The sequence below is a fragment of the Microtus ochrogaster genome, chromosome 7 (genome assembly GCF_000317375.1).
Source record: "Microtus ochrogaster isolate Prairie Vole_2 chromosome 7, MicOch1.0, whole genome shotgun sequence".
Taxonomy (NCBI): domain Eukaryota; kingdom Metazoa; phylum Chordata; class Mammalia; order Rodentia; family Cricetidae; genus Microtus; species Microtus ochrogaster.
The window spans coordinates 36033220-36034890 of record NC_022014.1 but is presented as its reverse complement, the minus strand read 5'-3'; the positions used below and the strand labels follow the sequence as shown (position 1 = coordinate 36034890).

General features: G+C 55.8%; 1 protein-coding gene across 1 annotated transcript in view; it reads left to right on the top strand.

The window, feature by feature from the left end:
- Window positions 1-839: 839 nt before the first annotated feature.
- The window catches only part of LOC101983222 (ubiquitin), a 1730-nt gene continuing 898 nt past the window's right edge, over window positions 840-1671 (top strand). Inside the window, exons 1-2 of the mRNA XM_005349886.3 lie at window positions 840-948; window positions 1529-1658. Of these exons, the coding sequence (XP_005349943.1) occupies window positions 1535-1658 (124 nt within the window). The 5' untranslated portion in view covers window positions 840-948; window positions 1529-1534. The remainder of the gene's footprint in view (window positions 949-1528; window positions 1659-1671) is intronic.

Genomic DNA, 1671 nt, shown 5'->3' with positions numbered 1-1671 from the left:
CTAATGTACAAGTGCCCTCCTTCCTTCCATTGTTTAAAGACTGCTGAGGAGGAAGAGAATCTGCCCGGCCTGGTCTCTAGCAGAGCGCTCAGCCTCCAGCCCCGCTGGCGCTCTACTCCCCCGTCTGAGCCTGCGGGAGGCTAGGGACAAGATAAAGCCGCTAAGGGCTCTGGCTGCAGAAGCATCAATGTCTACCCTGCAGGGCCGGAGCGAAGGCTAACGTCCAGCAGTGCGAGCCGCGTGGGGTCGCAGTTCACGCTTGGCCGTAAGCCCGCCGAGCAGGGGTGGGAGAGGGCAACAGGGGAATGGGGAGCGTGTGGGGGGGGGGGCGGGGAGGCGGGCAGGACTCGGGACGCGGGAAGACCCCCTCCCCCACCTCAGGCAGGAAACGACGGTACTTCTCGAAAACGAGTCGCGGCGCAGGCGCACCCGGTTACTTAGCAACGTCGACGTTAAACTGCCCCAGAGCCGAGCCCAGCAACAATCGAGCGGCCCGTGGCCCTGACCAATCAGCGCCGGCTTAATCTTTGTCGCCTCACCAATCAGCGCTGACGCAGCAAGGAAGTTTCCAGAGCTTTCGAGGCAGGGCCCTTTAACTTGAATCCATCCGCCCGATGATTTTGTTCATATTTTTGTTCAGGAGGAGAAGGGTCGCCGGAAATAAGGGTCTTTTATTTGTTAGTGTTCTTTTCTTCGGTTGTGAGGAACTGGGCCCTTGGGTGAAAAGTCTAACTGAGTGGTAGGAGGTGGTGGACGAGGGACTACTTTCGGTGGCGCAGGAAGACGACGGCTACGTAAGCGTGCTGAGTGACGCAACAGACGCTGCATAAATAGTGCTCGCGCCGCAGCGGAGCTCAGTGACGAGAGGCTTTGTGCGGCTCTGGGGTGTTCGCGTTCCGGTGTTTCTACGCGCTCGGCGTTTTCTCGTTTCATCGCATTCGTTAACAGGTAATGGTCAGCGGCGCTTGAGTCGGAAGGACTGGGAGAAGAGGCTTACGTTAAGCTAGACGGGCTTTTTCTTAGGGGTGGGGGAGGGGAGGGCGAGCTGTCGTGACGCGACAACGGGCCTTCCGGGAAGAGTGGGCCTTGTTCGCGTGCGCGGAGCGGGGGCGGCCCTGGCGCGCGCGCCAGGGAGCTTAACGGACGCCTAACCGATGGAGAGACCGTCGCGGTTATTCCAGTGGGGGAATGCAGAAAGGAGGTACTCGGCGACTCAACGGCCAGGCTTAACGCTAATTTCATTGTAGGAGTTATGTGTTTCTGTTTAAACGAGAATTCTTACTAACGGCCTTGTGGTTTGGGTTTTTTTATTCATTTATCTCGGCTGTTACTGGCAGATTCGGAAGTCTCGCAGCCCGTGACGGTTCTAGACGCCAGTTTAGTGTTTTAAAATGGTTTCGCATCTTTGAACCATGACAAAACAGATTTTGTGTTGTGATGAAACGCGGGGGAGGGGTTTTTTTCTAGAGGTATTTTGTGGAAGTCAAAATTTTTACTAGATACTTACAATTAACCTTTTAAATTCAAGGTCAGAATGCAAATCTTCGTGAAGACCCTGACCGGCAAGACCATCACCCTGGAGGTGGAGCCCAGTGACACCATCGAGAACGTCAAGGCCAAGATCCAGGACAAAGAGGGCATCCCCCCTGACCAGCAGCGACTCATCTTTGC